The sequence below is a fragment of the Chiloscyllium punctatum genome, chromosome 3 (assembly GCF_047496795.1).
Source record: "Chiloscyllium punctatum isolate Juve2018m chromosome 3, sChiPun1.3, whole genome shotgun sequence".
In the NCBI taxonomy this organism is placed as follows: domain Eukaryota; kingdom Metazoa; phylum Chordata; class Chondrichthyes; order Orectolobiformes; family Hemiscylliidae; genus Chiloscyllium; species Chiloscyllium punctatum.
The window spans coordinates 34,290,226-34,307,527 of NC_092741.1; the positions used below are offsets into that span (position 1 = coordinate 34,290,226).

A 17,302-nucleotide genomic window follows, 5' to 3' on the forward strand; every position below is an offset into this window, starting at 1 on the left:
AGAAATTAAGAAGCTCAGGTGTTTTCACTGCAATAAAGTAGTCAAGTAAGCCCTTGAAATCAGTGTTGGTGGCTTAGAAAAAGCACCCAGAAGACAGATGTAGGAAAACAGGATAAGCCAGTGAATTTTGTTGGAGTGGTAATGGAAAGCACATTGGAGGCTAAAAAGCTGCACCAGAATGTACAATCTGGTCAGAAGTTGGTTAAGGAGGAAGTGCCAGATCTTCCTAAACCATATACTTGCGAAGGTAAGTTTACTCACATAGACCAGGAGCAGCAGATAAATAGGTTACAATTTTTAGAATATACAGGATCCTGTCAGTCTAAGCTGTTGAAAGATGAGGAGATCTGTATCTCTAGAAGACTATTGCCAGAAAAAGTGCTTGTAACGGGAATTCATGGTGAGACCAGAAGTGCTTAGTTATGTAGAATGAGATTAGAGTGTCCAGTAAAGAGTGGAGAAGTGGTGGTAGGAGTACTAGAAAAACTGTCAGCTCCAGGAATACAATTTGTGCTTGCTATTGATATGTAGGTTCACATGTAGGAGTGCTGCCTACTGCGGTTGAAAAACCAGTGGAAACTTAGGCAGCTGATATATTGCAGAAAGCATATCCTGGGAATTTTCCTGACTGTGTGGTAACGAGGTCACTGTCATCAGTTGAAACTGGAGAGATCAAAGAGTACAGATAAGAAAGTTGAAGTGGAATTAGCAGAGATCCTGTTGAATCAAATGGTTGACACAAACCAGGAGCAGGTGGCTAACAAAGTAGATATCTTTAGCTCAGAGAAATTAACTGAGCTACAGCAGAAAGATGAAAAACTAAGGTGATTGTATCAAAAGGCATACACAGAAAAAGAATCCAAATGCATCCCTGAAAGCTACTATCTTAAAAATAATGCCTTGATGAGAAAACTGAGACCATCACATATTCAGGTAAATGAGAAATGAACAAAGTTCAAGTCATATTGCCAGTGAGTTATGAAAAGGAGATGTTGTGGGTAGCACAGGAACTACTATTAAGGTGTCATTTTGGGGTAAGGAAAACTCGAGCTAAAATACAGGAACATTTTTACTGGCCTGGACTGCAAAAGGATGTACTTGAATTTTGCTAGACATGTTGTACATGTCAGATAATTGGAAAACTAAAGGCAGTAATAAATCCTGCACCTTTTAATAAGTGTTCCTGCATTTGAGGAGCCTTTTACAAGAGTCTTAATTGATTGCGTAGGACCCCTACTAAAAACAATAATTGGAAATCCGTATTTGTTAATAAGTATGAATGTGTTCACTGGATTCCAGAAGCCATTCCATTGTACAATATCACAACTAAAAGAGTTATAGATGTGTCAGTCAATTTTTTCTCTAGATACGGACTACCAACAGATACAATCAGATCAAGGGTAAAACTTTAAATCAAAATTATTCAAGGAAGATATGGACTGCTTAGGAATAAAATAATTCAAATCTACTGCTTACCACCCAAAATTCCAGGGAATAATAGAAAGGTGGCATCAGACATTAAAAACAATGATGAGGTCTTATGAGTCAAGACTATCTAGATGATTGGGATGAAGGAATGCCATTTGTATTTTTTGCCATCAGAAATGCATCAAATAAATTAACCAAATTCAATCCATTTTTGGGCATGAAGTGAGAGGACTGCTAAAATTGATAAAGAAGAAATTGGTAAGTCAGAATTCAGAAACCATATATTTGGACTATATGTCAAATTTTTGCAAACAATTAAATAGAGCGGGTGAGTTGTCTAGACAGCATTTAAACGTATGACACAAAATACAATGAAACAGGGAACAGACAAGAAATCAAAAACTCACAATTTTGCTACTGGAGATAAGGTGTTAGTGTTACTTCCAGTGATAGGCGAGCCTTTAAAAGCAAGGTTTAGTGGACCCTATCCAGTCGAAAAGAAGTTGAATGAGGTGAACTATTTGATAAGGACTCCAAACAGAAAGAAATCTCACAGTGTATGTCATGTGAAATATGCTCAAAAGGTATTTTGACCAGGAAGGAAAGCAAAAGGGGAGTATGTTATTGGTTACAACACAATAAAGAACGAAGTTCAGAGAATTCTGAATTGGACATTCCTAAGTTTAAATTGGACAATGAGATAGTTGTCAAAAATTGGGAGAAATTATTGAGTGACCTTCCAAAGGAAATTCAAAATGACCTGAAAGAATTATTGCTATCGCATGGGGAGATATGTGGAAATAAGCTGGAAAATACTAACCTAATTATGTATGATGTAGATATAGAAGATGCTGTTCCAATTAAGTAACATCCTTATAGGCATGCCCCTCTAAAGTTGGCCTAGATTCAAAAGGAGATTGAATGTATGCTCTATGGCAACATAATCGAAATGAGTTACAGTGATTGGAGCTTATCCACAGTAATGATGCTAAAACCAGATAGTACCCAACGATTATGTATGGACTATCACAAAATCAATGCAGTTACAAAGACTAATGCATATTCAATTCCACGTTTGGAAGACTGTGTTGAGAAGGTGGGACAAGCAACTTATATTTCTAAGTTGGACTTGCTCAGAGGATACTAGCAGGCATCATTGTCTGAAATAGCGAAGACAATTTTGGCTTTCATAATGTCAAATGGATTCTATCAATTTAAAGTCATGCCAGTTGGTATGAAAAATGCCAGCCACATTTCAGAAACTAACCAATAAGGTAATTTCCGGATTACCCAATTGTATAGGTTATATTGATGACCTAGTGATTTTTAATCACGCATGGAAGGAACATCTGTAACATTTATCAGAATTGTTCGATCGACTTTGGAAGGCAGGCTTGGTGATAAACCTGGCTAAAGTGAATTTGCCAAAGCTCAAGTCACCTTCCTGGGCCATGTTATTGGACATGGACCAAGGGCCCCACAGAATGAAAAAACAAAGGTAAATGGGGAGTTTCCCATACCATTGATTTTTTTTTAAAAAAGCAGTGCTATGATTCCTGGGATTAAGTGGATTTTATCGAAAATTCATACCAGATGTTAGCAGTGTGGCTTTTCCACTTACTGAATTACTAAAGAAAGGCAAGAAGTTTCAGTGGACAGCAGACTGTCAGAAGGCATTTGACAGCCTGAAAGCTGTGTTAACCACTACCCTGTGTTAGCCATACCTAACTAGGCAAAGCTATTTAAGGTGGTTATTGATGCAAGCCATGTAGGTGTCGGTGCTGTGTTATTATAGGATGATGATGAGAAGATAGAAAGATCAACCAGGTATTTCTCCAGGAAATTGAACATTCATCAGCAGAAATATTCAACAGTTGAGAAGGAGACTTTGAGATGGTGTTGGTATTACAACATTTCAACATGTTACCAGTAATGTATCTGAGACGGTCCTATAAAGTGATCATAACCCATTGTGAATTTTGTGGAAAAGTTTAAGGACAAAAATTCCAGATCGTTTAGATGCAGCTTGTTGTCACAGCTATTCAGCCTGAAAATTGTGAATGCGGAAGGACAGGGAAACATGATTGCTGATGCATTGTTGAGACTTGGATGATAAATGGAGCTGTTCGGTGGCAGGAGTACTTGGACTGAAATAGAATGTAGTACTGCATGTTTATAGCCAATGTAATGTGTATGTGTGTTGTAATGTACTAACAATTTAAGATTAAGGGTTTTTTTAATGAAACTGTCTTTGGATATTGATGTTTTATTTTTGTAAGAGGGAGGTGTGATGATGCTGCTCCTTTAACAAGGTTATTCTGTCCCTGTTTCTTTTTCACAAGGGGTCGTAAAGGAAGTGGTTTCGATATGTCTGGAAATATCTACTTGAAAAAGCTTTTTAAGTGTTTTTTTTAAACACTTGTACAATGAAGAGGGTGTGGCCAGTTTTCCCAGTTCAGGGTTTGGTTTGGTTTTAGCAAGCAGTTTGGTCCTGCAAATCAAAGATACATCTCCATGCTGATCCTCTCTCTCTCTAACATCTCTCCTGTAAGAACCTGTGTTTGAGTTAACTTTTTTTGCAAAGGTGGTGTTTATGGGGATGTGGCAAGTATTTGGAATAGCATCATTAAGTTGTGATAGGGTCTATTGGGTTTTCAGAGAAGTTAAGATTTTCTAAATTTGGTTTTGTTTAGTTCATGTTTCATTCAGTAGGCTGTAGATAAATTCTGTTTGTTTAAAACTGAGTGGGTGGGCCAGCTACATCACTCCTGGAATATCTATTTTACACCTGCTTAAAACCACTAGAAAAATTAGGATCTGGGCTATCTTCTTGAAAGGTTTTGAGGGGGTCTGGCCTGGTCCATAACACCACTACCATCTGGACAGTGACAACGGCAGCAGACACTTGGGAATGCCACCTTCAAATTTTTTCCAAGCCACTCACTATATTCCAACTTGGAAATATATTGCCAATCCTTCAGTGTTGTTGGATCAAAATCCTGGAACTTCCTCCTTAACATTTTATAGGTACATCGAGTAAGCAGACTATAGTGGTTCAAAGGGAAGCTCATCACCAGCTTCTTATGAAATGGGCACTAAATGCTGATCCAGGCAGCAATCCCACCACTCCATGAATGAATTTTTAAAAAGTAAATTGAATGTAACAGGGAGATGATATCTGACAACTAATTGCTAAGCTTTGTTTATGTTTCAGATCAGGCAACTTTACTCTGGTCAAGGCATTTTTCTGAGGAACAAACCAAGAAATGGCTGTCAAATGTTTTTGAGTTGAATCAGGCACAAGATGTGTGCATGTAAGAATATCGTACAATGCAGGGGGAAAAAAAAGTTTCAGCCCGAGTCTATGCCACCAAAATTACACTAAATCTACACTAGCCTCTCTTCTCAACACTAAGTTCATAGCCTTAAATAATGTGACATTGCAAGTGCTCAATGAAGTAATTTTTAAAGGTTGTGAGATTATCTACTGTAATTACCTTCCCAGGCAGTGCATTCCAGATCTCTACCACCTTTTGGGTGAAATGTTTTCCTCAAATCCCCTCTACACCTCTTGGCTTCCACCTTATAAATGTGTTCTCTTGTTACTGATCCTTCAAGTAAAGGAACAGCTGCTTTTATCCACCCTGTCTATGCCACTCATAATCTTATCAAGTCTCCATCAAACTTCTCTCCTCAATGTAAACAACCCAAGCTTATTCACACTCTCTTCATAACTAAAATCTTCCATCCAGGATATATCCTTGTAGATTTCTTCTGCACCTCGTCTAGCACAGTCAAATCCTTCTGATAGTATGGTGACCAGAACTGTAGGCAGTACTCCAGCTGTGGCCTAATCAAAGTTCTGTAGAACTTAAACTTCAGCACAGCCTCTCTGCACTTATGATTTATGCCTTGACTGATAAAGGCAAGCATCTTTTGTTTTTTTTCTTAATTATCTAATTAATTATGCCCTGTCACATTCAGGGATTTGTGGACAAGTGCCCAAAAATCTCCCTGTTCCTCTGTGCTTCCTAGTCCTCCCATTCACTGAGTACTTTTTGTCTTGTTATTAATTCTAGCATTAAATTTCATCAGCCCATCTAACCAATCTGTTTATATCTTCCTCTAACTCAGACCTCCTTCCTCACTGTCAACGATTCAGCCAGTCTTTCTGTCATTCGCATAATTGCTGATCAAATCCCCAGGTTCTCATCTACATCATTTTTATATATCACAAACAGTATGGGACACAGCACTGATCCCTGTGGAACACCACTGGACACCACCCATACAGACTTCTACCATCTATCTCCTGCCACTAAGGCTGATTTTGGATCCAACTTGCCAAGTTACTGTGAACCCCATGTCCTCTTATCTTCTTTACCAGTCTTTCATGTGGGACCTTGTCACGGCCTTTGTTTGCCTATGTGTATTAAAATATGTAACTTCTCATGTACACAAGTGTGCCACACAATGTGCTTACAATCTTAAATTGATCCTCAATTTTCTTAACTTGCTCAGAATTATTTAGCAAGTGCTGTCCAATCGTGGAAACATATCCAATATTGGACAGTGCTTTTACTTTTTTTGAGCACAGGTTGATTGGTTACAGTAAATTCCTTGCCTGGTACATTCTCCATGGTGTCCCTTTGATCAGTCTGAGTCAATCAGTATTTTCTGTCCTGTTTGAATTCCAATGCATTGGTATTGTGAGTTTCTCTGAAGTGAATAAAATGAAAAGCTTTGACAAAATGTGTTTAGCTTCATCAGCAACACTCAAATTCTGCACTACAAAATGGCTGAACTACCACTACTTCAATACAAGAGCTTCTACTAGTTACAACAGTCAGTAGTTTTCCTCTACCATTAAAGACCGAGTGGCCCTCTTGGTCCCTATACTTAGAGGATGGTGATAGGAAATTTATCACGTGAGATGCCAAATTCAGATTATTTGCATGTGCAATGATATGCAGGCATGAAACTAAGGAAATATTGAAACAGTTGTGGTTTGTTTATTCTGGAAAGACAAAAGTAAGAGGATACCTGACAGAAGTGTTTAAAAGTTTAAAGAACTTTAAAGGCTGGATATGGAGGAATAACTTATGCTTTGTGCAGGATCCACTTCCATTTTGGATTAACGAAGTATTTTAGCACCAGGTACAGACCTTGTTCAGTCCAGTGTGGTGCTAACCAGCATGAAGCAACCTTTGGATTAGAAATTATGAATTGGCTTTTTGTTTGTTATTTCTGTCAACTGTATGACTTCTCGGAATTTTTTTACTGAATGTTATCACTCTTGGAAAATCACTTTGTACAAGAGACAGCTTTTTTTTTAAACTGTACTTCTTTTCATCAATGACATGACATAAAACATTGGTCATCTGCTAGGATTACCTTTAGGAATAGATGACAAATGAAAGCTGCAGGAAAGATATCAGCGAGCAAAAGAACCTGTTAAACAAGGAAGATGTAGGTGGGTGGGAGAGCTGTAAACATGGAGAGTCTTAGTGGAGCGCTTTTTACTCTGACAACTTGATAGAAAAGTGGTGGCTTTGCTTTGCCAATGTTATGTTTGTGAACAACAAATCCCTGTTCCAACATAAACCAGGTTAGGAATGGCATTGTGTGAGTATATGTGCCTTTAAGATATTCTGTCCCGTTCCTCTTGAAGAGGGCTGTTGTAAAGCTGGTGATGAGATGTTTGCTCCATGGAAAGCAAAATAAATAGCTTTGTTTTTCTTTTAAAATGAGACAAACAAAGCAAGAGTGGGTGGAGTCAGGGTCACACAGATCCATGGTTTTAGTTTTGCTTTCAGTTGGTGAGGGTGGGTTTTGGAGTTGAAGCTGCTAGATTTAATTCTCTCTCTGCTGATACAAAAGCTTCAGTGCTCTCTCTCTACTGCTAGATTCATTTTGTCAGTGTTTCTTCTTCTGAACTGGAGGAAATAGTAAATGAGAGACATCTGTTTTGCTGAATTTGCCTTTGCCCATGGGATTTTATGGGATGTGTTTATGGGATGCTGCTATATTAGAACCATTGATGAGTAGTGGTTAAATATATTGTTTTAAGTATTTTGTTAAGTTAGTTATGCCAGTTTTTTTTGTGTGATATAACTGTGGTGTAAATATAAAGTGTGTTTTGCTTAAAGCCTAGTAATTTGACCAATCAAATCAGATCTAGAATACAGTGCCATTGACTTGCCTTTACATAAGATAAAATTTAGGGTGTAGGCTATCTCCTTGATATAGATTAGAGTGGTGCTGGAAAAGCACAGCAGGTCAGGCAGCATCCGAGGAACAAGTGTGTTGTACTGTTCTTTGTTTTAGACTTTGCCTTGCAGCTAGTGAACAAACTTTGTGGAATCAGGGGCTGAGTTACCTACTGTGGAATTCACAGCCTCTTCTGTTTTCGTAGCACTATTGACAAAGTTTTTCCAGTTCAGTTTCTGGGTAATGATAACTTCAGGCAGTTGCTGGTGTGGGATCCAACAATGGTAATTTCATTAGATGTCTCAGACAGGTGGTTAGAGTCCATATGATCAGAGTTCTTTGTTGCTTGGTATTTGTGTGATGTGAATGTTAATAAATTCAAAAAGGCTATCATACTGTTGTTGGGAGTTAGTCATAGAGATGTACAGCATGGAAACAGACCCTTTGGTCCAACCCGTCCATACTGACCAGATATCCCAACCCAATCTAGTCCCACCTGCCAGCACCTGGCCCATATCCCTCCAAACCCTTCCTATTCATATACCCATCCAAATGCCTCTTAAATGTTGCAATTGTACCAGCCTCCACCACTTCCTCTGATAGCTCATTCCATACATGTGCCACCCTCTGCGTGAAAGAATTGCCCTTTAGGTCTCTTTTATATCTTTCCCCTCTCACCCTAAGCCTATGCCCTCTAGTTCTGGACTCCCCAACCCCAGGGAAAAGATTTTGCCTCTTTACCCTATCCATGCCCCTCATAATTTTGTAAACCTCAGCCTCTAAAGCTCCAGGGAAAACAGCCCCAGCCTGTTCAGCCTTTCCTTATAGCTCAAATCCTCCAACCTTGGCAGTATCCTTGTAAATCTTTTTTGAACCCTTTCAAGTTTCACAACATCTTTCCGATAGGAAGGAGACCAGAATTGCACGCAATATTCCAACAGTGGCCTAACCAATGTCCTGTACAGCCGCATCGTGATCTCCCGACTCCTGTACTCAATACTCTGACCAATAAAGGAAAGCATACCAAACGCCGCCTTCACTATCCTATCTACCTGCAACTCCACTTTCAAGGAGCTATGAACCTGCATTCCAAGGTGTCTCTGTTCAGCAACACTCCCTAGGACCTTACCATTAAGTGTATAAGTCCTGCTAAGATTTGCTTTCCCAAAATACAGTACCTCGCATTTACCTGAATTAAACTCAATCTGCCACTTCTCAGCCCATTGGCCCATCTGTTCAAGATCTTGTTGTAATCGGAGGTAACCCTCTTCGCTGTCCAGTACAACTCCAATTTTGGTGTCATCTGCACAGTTACTAACTGTACCTCTTATGCTCGCATCCAAATCATTTATGTAAATGACAAAAAGTAGAGGACTCAGCACTGATCCTTGTGGCGCTCCACTGGTCACAGGCCTCCAGTCTAAAACGCAACCCTCCACCGCCACCCTCTGTCTCCTACCTTTGAGCCAGTTCTGTATCCAAATGGCTAGTTCTCCCTGTATTCCATGAGATCTAATCTTGCTATTCAGTCTCCCATGGGGAACCTTGTTGAACGCCTTACTGAAGTCCATATAGATCACATCTACTGCTCTGCACTCATCCAATCCTCTTTGTTACTTCTTCAAAAAACTCAATCAAGTTTGTGAGACATGATTTCCCACACACAAAGCCATGTTGACTCTCCCTAATCAGTCCTTGCCTTTCCAAATACATGTACATCCTGTCCCTCAGGATTCCCTCCAACAACAACAAGTGAGAGTCATAGAGATGTACAGCACAGAAACACAGCCGTTTGGTCCAACAATTCCATGCTGACCAGATATCCTAAATTAATCCAGTCCCATTTGCCAACATTTCGCTGATATGTTCATAAAACCTTCCTTTTAATGTACCCTTTCAGATGCCTTTTAAATGTTGCAATTATACCAGCCTCCACCACCACCTCTGGCACCTCATTCCAAATACGCACTCCCCCTCATGAAAATGTTGCCTCTGAGGTCCCTTTTAAATCTTTCTCCTTTCACCGCAAACCTATGTCCTGTAGTTTTTGATTCCCCTAGCAAAAATACCTTGGCTATTCACTCTATCCAAGCCCCTCATGATTCTATAAATCTCTCTTAGGTGACCCCTCAGCCTCCGATGCTCCAAAGAAAAACTCCCCCATCTATTCAGATCTCCCTGTAGCTCAAACCCTTCAACCCTGACAGCATCATAGAACACAGAACATTACAGCACAATACAGGCTCTTTGGCCCTCAATATTGCGCAACCTGTGGAACCAATCTGAAGCCCATTTAACCTACACTATTTTTATCCATATATTTATCCAATGACCATTTAAATTCCCTTAAAGTTGGCGAGTCTACTCCAGTTGCAGGCAGGAAATACTACTCTCTGAGTAAAGAAACTATCCCTACAATCTGTCCAATATCTATCATCCCTCAATTTAAAGCTATGTCCCCTCAGGCTAGCCATCACCATCTAAGGAAAAAGGCTCTCACTGTCCACCCTATCTAACTCTCTAATCCTCTGACTATCTTACATGTCTCAACTTCCTTCTCTCTAACGAAAATAGCCTCAAGTCCCTCAGCCTTTCCTCATAAGACCTTCCCTCCATACCAGGCAACATTCTAGTAAATCTCCCCTGAACCCTTTCCAACATTTCCACATTCTTCCTATAATGCGGTGATCAGAACTGTATAAAGTACTCAATGTGTCCGCACCAGAGTTTTGTACAGCTGCGACATGACCTCATGGCTCCGAAACTCAATCCCTCTGCCAATAAAAGCTAACACACCTTATGCCTTCTTAACAGCCCTATCAGCCTGCGTGGCAACTATCAGGGATCTATGCACCTGGACACCGAGGTTTCTCTGCTCATCCACACTGCCAAGAATCTTACCATTAGCCCAGTACTCTGTATTCTTGTTACTCCTTCCAAAGTGAATCACCTCACACTTTTCCACATTAAACTCCATTTTCCACCTCTCAGCCCTGCTCTGCAGCTAATCTATGTCCCTCTGTAACCTGCAACATCCTTCTGCACTACCCACAACTTCTCCAACTTTAGTGTCATCCACAAATTTACGAACCCATACTTCCATGCCCTCAACCAGGTCATTTATAAAAGTAACAAACAGCAGTGGTCCCAAAACAGATTCTTGTGGTATGCCACTAGTAACTGAACTCCTGGATGACATTTCCCATCAACCACCTCCCTCTGTCTTTCAGCGAACCAATTTCTGATCCAAACTACTAAATCACCCTCAATCCCATGCCTCCATATTTTGTGCAATAGCCTACTGTAGGGAACCTTATCAGACGTGTTACTGAAATCCACATACACTACATCAGCCGCTTTACCCTCATCCACCTGTTTGATCACCTTTTCATAGAACTCAATAAGGTTTGTGGGGCACGACCTACCCTTCACAAAACCTTGTTGACTATCCCTAATCAACTTATTCCTCTCTAGATGATTATAAATCCTATCTCTTATAACCTTTTCTAACACTTTACCCAGAACTCACTGGTCTATAAGGCTCACTGGTCTATAAATACCAGGGTTATCTCTACTCACGTTATCTCCTTGCTCAAGAACATTTGCTATTCTCCAGTGTTCTGGCACTACTTCTGTAGACAATGATGACATAAAGATCAAAGCCAAAGGCTCTGCAATCTCCTCCCTGGCTTCCTTATAAATCTTTCTAAACCATTTCACATTTAAAAGCATCCTTCCTATAGCAGTATTCCAAAAGTGGCCTAGCCGATGCCCTGTACACCTGCATCATTATATCCTGACTCCTATACTCATGCGCTCACCAGTAAAGGCAAACTTACTGAATTCCTTCTTCACTGCCCTGTTTACCTGCAACTCCACCTTCAAGGAACTGTGAACCTGCACGTCACTGTCTCTTTGCTTGGCAACACTCCCCAAGGCCCTACCATTAAATGTATTAGTCCTGCCTTGATTTGCCTGACTAAAATGCAATGTCTTGCACTTATCTAAATTATTCCATCTGCCACTCCTCAGTCCATTGGATCAAGGTCCCATTGTACTCTGAGGTGTTGTCTGCAAACTTACTAACCATTCCTTCTATATTCACATCCATATCATTTGTATAAGTGACAAAACGCGGTGGACTCCACCAATCCTTGTGGCATACTACTGGTCACAGGCCTTCAGTCCAAAAACAGTTTCCACCACAACCTTCTGTCTCCTACCTTCAAGCCAATTTGATATCCAAATGGCTAGCTTTCCCTGGATTCCATGTGATCTAACCTTGCTAATCCGTCTACCATGCAGAACCTTGATGGACACATTGCTGAAGTCCACATAGACAATATCCACTGCTCTGCCTTCATTAATCTTTTTCTGTCACTTCTTCAAAAACTCATTCAAGCTAGTGAGACATGATTTTCCATGCATAAAGCCATATTGACTATCACTAATCAGTCCTTGCCTTTCCAAATACATGTAAATCCTGTCCCTCAGAATCTCCTCCAATGTCTTACGTGCCATTGATGTCAGGTTCACCAGTCTATAGCTCCCTGGCCTTTCCTTACCACCTTTCTTAAATAACGGCACCACATTAGTCACTCTCCAAGTCTTCTGGCACCTCACCTGTGGCTATTGATGATACAAATATCTCAGCAAAGAGCCCAGCAATCAGCTCCCTAACTTCCTGCAACATTCTGGGATACATCTGATCAGATTTCAGGCATTTATCCTTTATGTATTTTAAGACATCCAGCACCACCATCTCTGTAATATGGACACTTGCTAAGACATCACTATTTATTTCTCCCAAGTTCTCTAGCTTCCATTTCTTTCTACATGGTAAATACTGATGAGAAATACTCCTTTAATTTCTCACCCATTTCCTGGGGTTCCACACATGGAGGGCCTTGTCCACCACAAGTCAAGAGTGGAAAAGTTTGTCGATAATTGTACAGTCTTCAGTACCATTCACAACTTGTCTAATAGTAAAGCTGTCTGTGACCATGTGGCAGTATTTGGACAACATTCAGCCTTAGGCTAATAAAAGGCAAATAACATTCATGCCAAGCAATGACCTTCTCCAAAAGAGAAAATCAACAGAATTATCATTGCTGAATGCACCTAGCTATCAAGATCCTGGGGATTGCCATTGTAACATTTAGCTGGACCAATCATACCAATACTATGCTGCAAGAATAGGTCAGAACCAGGGGATTCTGGCCAATTATGAAAATTTCGACATTTAGTGAGAGTAAATATAAATGTTTCTCTTCTTCAGCTTCTCCCATTTTACTTGTCAATTTATCATATTAGTTTATGTTAGTTTATCGCTACCACATCATTTCATCTTGGCTTAGGCCTTTTACCTTCCTGGTGGTCTAATCTCCACCACTTACAGCACTTTGCGTGTGTCTCTGTTACTCTCTCTACATCTCTCTTTGCAACTCTATTTGTCTGTCTCTCTCTCTGTGTGAACGTCTCTCTCTCTCTCCCCCCGTCTCTGTCCCTCTCCCTCTGTTTGTCCCTCTCCCTCGCTTGCTCGCTCTATCTATCTGTATGTTCTTCTCTCTGTCTGTCTCTCTCTCTCTCTCTCTCTCTCTCTCTCTTGCTGTGGGTGGGTCTCTCTCTCTCGCGCAGCAGGTATCTCTCTCTCTCTCTCTCTTGCTGTGGGTGGGTCTCTCTCTCTCGCGCAGCGGGTATCTCTCTCTCTCTCTCTGTGTATTTGAAACTCATTTTCCCCAACACTGCTGCTTCCTCTTGTTTGGCATTTATTGCTCATGTTCTGTAATAGCCATACCTACTTCTCAGGACTTTATAAATCCTAGCATATCTCCAGATTTCCAGTCTGTTTGGCAATCATAATCCTTTTCAAACATTAGTGTAAGTTAGTGAGCTGATATTGGTTCCAGGCCCAAGCCTGGCCAAATATGGGGAGCGTTAATGGCAGGAAGTGCATCTGGCTGTAAAACCACCCAACAAATCCAACTGATGCTTGATATGAATGGAATGAAATATTGTTTGATCAAAAAAGGTAATTTTCATATATTGACAAGTTAGATGTCCAAGTTATAGTAATATAGAGCCTGTAGATAACCTATGAAAAAAATGTCAGATTGTCGCATTCATTTGTGTGCCTGTGCTTAGTTATCCTTTTTCATTTATTGTTCTCAGTATCTTGTTTTTTATTGTTATATGCAGGCTTGCAATTGTTTGTGGGCATCTTTCTGAATATGGAAGTGTACAGTCCAAAATCAAGAATGGCACTCTTTTCAAAGTAAGTTTGGCATTGTACTTTCACGACATGTAAGAAAACCTGCTTTTCAATAGCTTTATCTTCTTTATTGGGCTGTTCCCAAATAATACAAATACTTAATATTGAGCACCTTCCAATAATTAATTCAATTTTCTGTTTCTCAGGCTTTTTAAGAATGTCTAAGAATATTTTTTTTAAACAGTGTTCATGTTTAGCAGGCTTTCATCCCTGCTTTGCTCCTGTTTGGGAATTGACTTCATCTTTCATGAGAGGCAACTTTGCCATATTGTGGAATTTATTCATTGACTGTTTCTTAGCAAGAGACTGATTGATAGAGGATAGAGTCATTAAATGGTTTTGCCAGTTTCTGATTTCTGTGGTCTAAAGCTTTACCAGCATATGCCAGAACTTTATTTGTCAAAACTGTTATTTTGTTTCAGTTAATGTTGCTTCTCAATAAGTTTCATGTGTGAGAAATGCTGCTTAACCTACACCATACTGGCATAAAATTGACATTCCAGAAAATCCTATTAATAGGATTTTTACTTAGTTTCTATCAAGATAATACAATCCAAAATTTTACAACTGATATAATGTTCTTTAAAAAAAATGCCAAATTATAAAATACTTATTGTCAGATTGAAAGATTAGGAACTTAAGAAAAAAAGGCAATTTCATTTCCAATTTTTGCTTTTAAATCCCACCTGACAACAATGACCCTTTAGAAAGTGCTGCAAAACTTGATGATTAGTAACAAAAATGCATCATCGCTGATAATCTATAAAAATTGTTCAAAGTCACTTACCAATTAAACAACAATTTTTCAACAAGATACATTTAGCTAGTTTGTAAATAATTCTTGTAAGCTGTGATGTAATGAAGCAAAGAGAACAGAGGAAATTAAGGTATATATTAGTCCATGACTTAATTGAATGGCTGAGTAGTCACAACAGCTGAATAGTCTACTCCAGTTCTTATGAAAAGAGGATTACTTGAAGTCACTGAAGGAAAAAAATAAGAAAAATTAAGAACTGAATGAAAATAGGGGGCTTTAAAGAATAAGTTCACAAGTTCTGCAAAGCATTGTTACCAATGGGAAAGAAAGGGAGTATGGGAAATGGATAAAAAAGAAAGTTTAAATAAAGATTTTGAATAGAAAATAATCATATAATTTTTTTAAGTTGAGAAGTGTGATTTTAGATTTTATGTACGAATAGTTGCTGCATTTATTGTTCTCTTTATATATAGGATCACATAGACAAAGCAATTGAGTTGAGACCACAGGACCCCAAATTGTACCATCTACTCGGAAGATGGTGCTATGCAGTAAGTTGGAAAATTCAGTAAAAGTATCTTGGGGCAGGAAATTAATGAAGTGGTGCTTTTCCTCAAATTAAGCTTGTATTTTCGAAGATATGGCACCTGACTATCAGTGACTTTTCATTCGTGAGAGAGACTGTCTGTTCCAAAAGTATTCACATGACGTTCCAGATTGAGAATAATGATTATTAACATCGCAGCTTCCAATACAACCCTGAGCTAAGATTATGGTTCCATTTCCTCTCCATCACAGAAATAAGAATATTTAATTAATGTTTGAGCTTAAGGTTTTTACTTGCTCATTTGGCCTATTTAACTTTTTGAGGTCTGGGAAATTGGAAATGTCTAGATGCTGTGGCATGATTAATGATGAAATTCTAAAGTCAGTGCTGATCTATTGGTATTAGCAACCAGCAATATGTGCAAGTTAGTAGAAACATTAATTTATTTCCCTGCATTGTGCTATCTGCTCAGTGATTAATGAGCTAGGAAACTGAATGAATAAGAATTTTAATTGCATTTCATGTTCTGTAGTTTGCTGATTTTGTTTTCATGGGTTCTATCTGACCTCCTTTCACCATATTTTTGACGCAGCGAACTACTGGGAATGCTGGTTCATAACCCTGTATCAGGGACATGAGTTCAATAGATATGTAACATGTTGCACTCTCTCAAATGTTTTCATTTGACCCCTTTTCACCCCTTTGATCTATTATTCCCCAATACCAGAAAGCCAAAATTTCTGGTAACCACCCCCAAAATGCTGTGGTTTGCCTGAGGTGTAGATTACCAACTCTGAACATCGCAAGCCTTCATCCAAATGACAGCAACAGTTGTAGAATGAAAACAAAGCGATTGTGCAGCTGAGCTTTGTTCAGTGAGTTGCTGACAAAGAGTTACGGGTGAGAAATTTCTACTGTTTTAGGGCTGGGTGGGGTAGTGTTGCTGGCCTCGTCCCAGCCAGGCCCTGGCTTCTGTCACTGATCTCACTGCATGCTACTTGGCCATTGATGAAGGTCTTTGCAGCGAATGAGAAGGATAGTGGAACATAATTCTTCATAGGTTCAACAGGCAGGAAAGGAGAGATGTTTCTGAATAGGGTTTGATGAGTGGGAGTTGGGAGAAAGGGTTGTGGAAAGTGCCATATAGAGTCGTAAAGTCATTTGAAATGGAAACAGGCCCTTAGGTCCAACTAGTCCAAGCTGACCATGTTTCCCAAGCAAAACTAGTCCCATTTGTCTGCATTTGGCCCATAACCCTCCAAACCTTTCCTATTGATGTACTTATACAAATGTCATCTTTAAATCCTGTATCTTTAAATGCCTGCATCTACCAATTCCTCTGGCAGTTCATTCCATACGCTCTGTGTTAAAAGAAAATGTTACCCCTCATGTTCTTTTTAAAACTTTATCCTCTCACTTTAAAAATATGCCCTCGTGTTTTTGAACACCCCCACCCTAGGGGAAAGACTCTTGCTATTCACCTTACCTATTCTCCTCATGATTTTATAAACCTCTTTAAGGTCACCCCTCAACTTCCTACCCTCCAGTGAAAAAATACCCAGCCAACCAACCTATTTTTATAATTCAAACCCTCCATTTCCAGCCACATCCTGGTTAATCTTTTCTGAACCCTCTCCAATTTAATAATGTCCTTCCTATAGCCGGGCAACCAGAACTGTATGAAGTCCTCCAGAAGAGGCCTCACCAACATCCTGTACAATCTCAACATGATGTCCCAATGCCAATACTCAAAGGTCTGAGCAATGAAGGCAAGTGTGCTAAATACCTTTATAACCTGTGATGCAAATTTCAAAGAACCATGTACCTGAACCCCTAGGTCTCTTTGTTCTACAACATTACACAGGATCCTACCACTAACTGTGTAAGCCTGCCCTTGTTTTACTAAAATGTAATACCTCACATTTATCCAAATTTATACTCCATCTGCCACTCCTCAGCCCATTGACCCAATTGATCAAGATCTCTTTGTAATCTTAGATAATCTTTTTCATTGTCCACTGTACAACCAATTTTGGTGTCATCTGCAAACTAACCATGCCTCCTGTATTCTCATCCAAAACATTTATAT

General features: G+C 39.5%; 1 protein-coding gene across 8 annotated transcripts in view; it reads left to right on the top strand.

The window, feature by feature from the left end:
- Positions 1-17,302, top strand: part of rmdn2 (regulator of microtubule dynamics 2) — a 123,715-nt gene that overhangs the window by 80,009 nt on the left and 26,404 nt on the right. For 6 of the 8 annotated variants that reach the window (XM_072551386.1, XM_072551384.1, XM_072551379.1 and 3 more), the window contains exons 5-6: positions 13,837-13,912; positions 15,140-15,217. In XM_072551386.1, coding sequence (XP_072407487.1) covers positions 13,837-13,912; positions 15,140-15,217 — 154 coding nt within the window. The remainder of the gene's footprint in view (positions 1-13,836; positions 13,913-15,139; positions 15,218-17,302) is intronic. The other 2 variants (XM_072551380.1, XM_072551378.1) reach the window with 1 other exon arrangement.